The following is a 3583-nucleotide window of genomic DNA, read 5'->3' as shown; positions in this document are numbered from 1 at the left end:
ACAAACTTTTACCATTACGACCGTCACGAAAGTTCCCACGGGGCTTAATCGGCCCCCTTCTTTGATTGTACATGTGATTATCAACGGTCATCTTTGTGGGCCCCGTCGAAAGAGGACCCAACGTCACGTGCACACTTAAGTGGGTCTTCAGAATTTTCTCGCGTATTAAATAGGAGTAAATCTAGTGTTTTCCTAAATCAGTATGCCGACGAGACTCCTGAGCAGACTACGATCGGAGTAAAATGACAATATTGCCCTCAAATCTGATTTCATGCAGCTGGCCGTGATTCGGGCAAAGGCTAGTTAAAGAAGTAAATTTGAGAGAGTTCGAGTTTCGGTCTGAGCCGACGTTATCCCGGAGCGGCGACGGTGAAGGTATCCACGCCCGGGATGGAGATCCAGCAGGTGGGCCACCAACCCTCATCGCCGTCTCCGTCGACCTCTACGTCCTCCTCCTCCAACCCTAACCACGCCCCTGCTACCCCTTCCTGGTGGGAATCCATCTCTATAGCCCGTGCCCGCATCCAGTCCTTGTCTGCTCTCTTTCCTTCTGAACTCTCTCTCTCCTCCCTCGCTGATTCCGACCGTCCCGCCATCTCCCTCCTCCAGTCTCCGGCGGTCTTCGCGGCTGTTTCCGCCGCGCTTTGTTCGCCCAACTCGGGTGCCGGTGATGACCCGCTCTGCCACTGGCTGTATGACACTTTCCAGTCCTCCGACCCGCACCTCCGCCTTGTTGTCCTTTCTTTCCTTCCGCTTCTTGCTGGACTTTACCTTTCCCGTGTCGTGCAATTGGGGCCCACCCCGTCGCTTGCCGGCTTCGAGGCCGTGCTGCTCGCGCTCTACGCAACTGAGGCCAAGTTGAGAAATGGTAAACCCGTCTTAATTTCGGTTCCCGATCCCTCGCAGCCGTCGCTCTACCACACTCCCAGGGTCCCGCCGGTGTCGCAATCGCAGCCGACCGTCGCGGTGCTGTCGGATCCGCTCGAGCCCCAACAAGCCGTCAAGTCAACCAAACGCGCTTGTATCGTCGCCGTTGGGCTTGACTGCTACTATAAGAAGATTTCCCACATGCCCAGTTGGTCGAAACTCGATTTGTGCGAATTTGCCTCAGCGTGGGCGGGGCAGAACTGTTCCTGCAGGGGTGAATTCGACCGGGAGAAGGAGTTTTTGTCGTGTTTTGAACACCCATCGAGGGCCTCAGTGGACGATGCCGAGAATCTAGAAGACATGGAAAAATTGGGAATTGGGGATAAACGTCTGTCGAATGGGGAGTCTATGGAGAATGGTAAGCATAAACGTCTGTCGAATGGGGAGTCTATGGAGAATGGTAAGCCTTTGAGAGGGGCGAGAGTACCACTTCCATGGGAGCTTTTACAGCCCCTTTTGAGAATTCTGGGGCACTGCCTTTTGGCGCCTATGAATGATCAGGATGTGAGGGATGCTGCAGGGGAAGCTGTGAGGAGTTTATATGCCCGAGCCATGCATGATTTGATGCCACAAGCTATACTGGCCACAAGGAGTCTAATACAGTTGGATAAGAGAGCTCGAGCAGTTGTCAAGGAGACAGTCGTTGGTGTCACTTCAAATCCGAGTACACCAAGCAAACCGAGGAAGCCAGAGATTCTGTTGGCTTCAAAGTGACTGATCTTTCTGTGTAAACAACTGGAAAAGGAATTTGATGTCAGCTCTTTCTCTCATTTCTATTCTTTGCTTTTTAGAATTTAAGATAATCGGTTGCTAAGTTGAGCTTTTCTTTAGCCTAGATGTACAATCTGTAGTATAAAAAAACCAGTCGTAGGTGAATTCGATTCTCTCATGGAAGTAGTGGTAAATCTAGAATCTTGGTATTCTAATGTTTAGCATTCGTTTTCAATGTGTTGTCAGATATGGTTTAATTTTTTTTTGTGGAATTTCTTGCTTGATTGCTGCCATAAAAAAAGCTCTATCTGTGAATCTCTTTGAGTAGGCTAACATTGTTACGATGCTTACCGCTTTATGCCCTGTTAGTGTTTCCATTGGTTTTATCTTGTCCTTCCAGTTTGGATTTATATCATCTTCTTCACGGGTTTAGTTCCCTGAAAGCAATTGATCCTGTAGCATCTGCCAAGGGACATTCTTCCATCTTTTTGAGGATCAAACTTGAGTATTCAGAGTCAGAGGACTTCAGGTATGTGTGATTGCTTCTTGGATCCTCCTTAAGAGGCTGTCACTGTTGCCAATGGTGCTTGTTTCTCATGTAAACTACGACGTTAATATTGAAAGCTCGAATGAAGTTTCGCTCTTTCGTTTCAAAATCTGAGTGTCTGCTGGAGAGAATGAATTTTTGTAGTGAAAGTAGGGTGCTGTTCCTAAGGTCGCACAATTACAAGACGATGAAGCTATTTTCGATCATCCATTTCATGTTCCAGTGGAAAGACTGAACAGCTTCAGCGTCCAATATGAGGAAACAAACGTTGCCCGTCCATATACCTGCAGTAGAGCTTTGGCAAATCTCTCGTAATCCTCTTCACTCACTGATTCTACATCCCACTCTGCCACCCATTCCCCTACAGAGTATGACTTGTTATCATGCTACATCATCAATTCATTGCATTAACAATGTAAAATTTAATATAATAAAAAATATAAAATTTGCTTATAAATTACTTTAAAAAATATTTTCTAGTATAATTAATACCTTACATTATCGATTTAAGATATTATCTAATTTAATTTAATATTTTATAAAAAATTAATTTAAACCTTATTTTGATAAAAACAAAATATAAAAAAATTATATTAATTAATTAAAAATTATTAATTCTTACCTATTTAATTCCTTTCATTACCAATTTAAGATATTTTTAATTTAAAAAATAATTTGAAAAAATATTATAGTTTTCAAAAATGTTATTTATTGGTACAAGTTTCAATACCTTTTTATTTATTGCAATAAAACATCAAAATTTTATATTAGTTAATTAAAAAATATATATTTTTGAGATAATTAACACCTTTCGTTATGGATTTAAGATATTTTTTTAATTTTAAAAAATATATTATAAAAACTTATTTTAGTTTTAAAAAAATCTTATTTGTTGGTGCACGTTTATTTACCTTTAAGATTTTAATTAATTAATATTTTAATTTTATATTTTATGATTATAAATAGAAGGTAATCAAATGTGTATCGACAAATAAGATTTTTGAAAACTAAAATATTTTTTAAAATATTTAAAATAATAAAAATATCTTAAATCCACAATAAAAGGTGTTAAATAGATAATAATATGATTTTTTAGTTAATTAATATACAAATTTTATATTTTAACAAAATAAATAGAAGGTAATAAAACAAGTACCAACAAATAAGATTTAAAAGTAGTAAAATGTGTTAAATAGATAGAATACATCTTTTTAAAAATATATATATATATATATATATATATATATATATAATAATTATTATTAAAAAAAGATGGTAGTAAAGTACGTACCAACAAATAAGATTTTTAAAAGTAAAATTATTTTTTATAAAATAAGCTATTAAATAAATAATATCTTAAATCATTAATTACATTAGAAATATATTTTTAAATATTAA

The 3583-nt window shown here is 38.5% G+C and overlaps 1 protein-coding gene across 1 annotated transcript; it reads left to right on the top strand.

Annotated features, from left to right (window-relative positions):
* The first annotated feature begins 331 nt into the window (after window positions 1–331).
* LOC137941788 (uncharacterized) lies at window positions 332–1832 on the top strand. Its single transcript, XM_068787368.1, has one exon. The coding sequence runs from the start codon at window positions 391–393 to the stop codon at window positions 1639–1641; it is 1251 nt and encodes a 416-aa protein (XP_068643469.1). The 5' UTR covers window positions 332–390; the 3' UTR covers window positions 1642–1832.
* The last annotated feature ends 1751 nt before the right edge of the window (window positions 1833–3583 follow it).

This window comes from Aristolochia californica, unplaced genomic scaffold (genome assembly GCF_029961685.1).
Source record: "Aristolochia californica isolate CCGP_79_NKW_82.1479 unplaced genomic scaffold, dmAriCali1.0.hap1 SCAF_9, whole genome shotgun sequence".
Classification (NCBI taxonomy): domain Eukaryota; kingdom Viridiplantae; phylum Streptophyta; class Magnoliopsida; order Piperales; family Aristolochiaceae; genus Aristolochia; species Aristolochia californica.
Note: the sequence above shows the minus strand (reverse complement) of the source record. Positions and strands in the feature narration are given on the sequence as shown.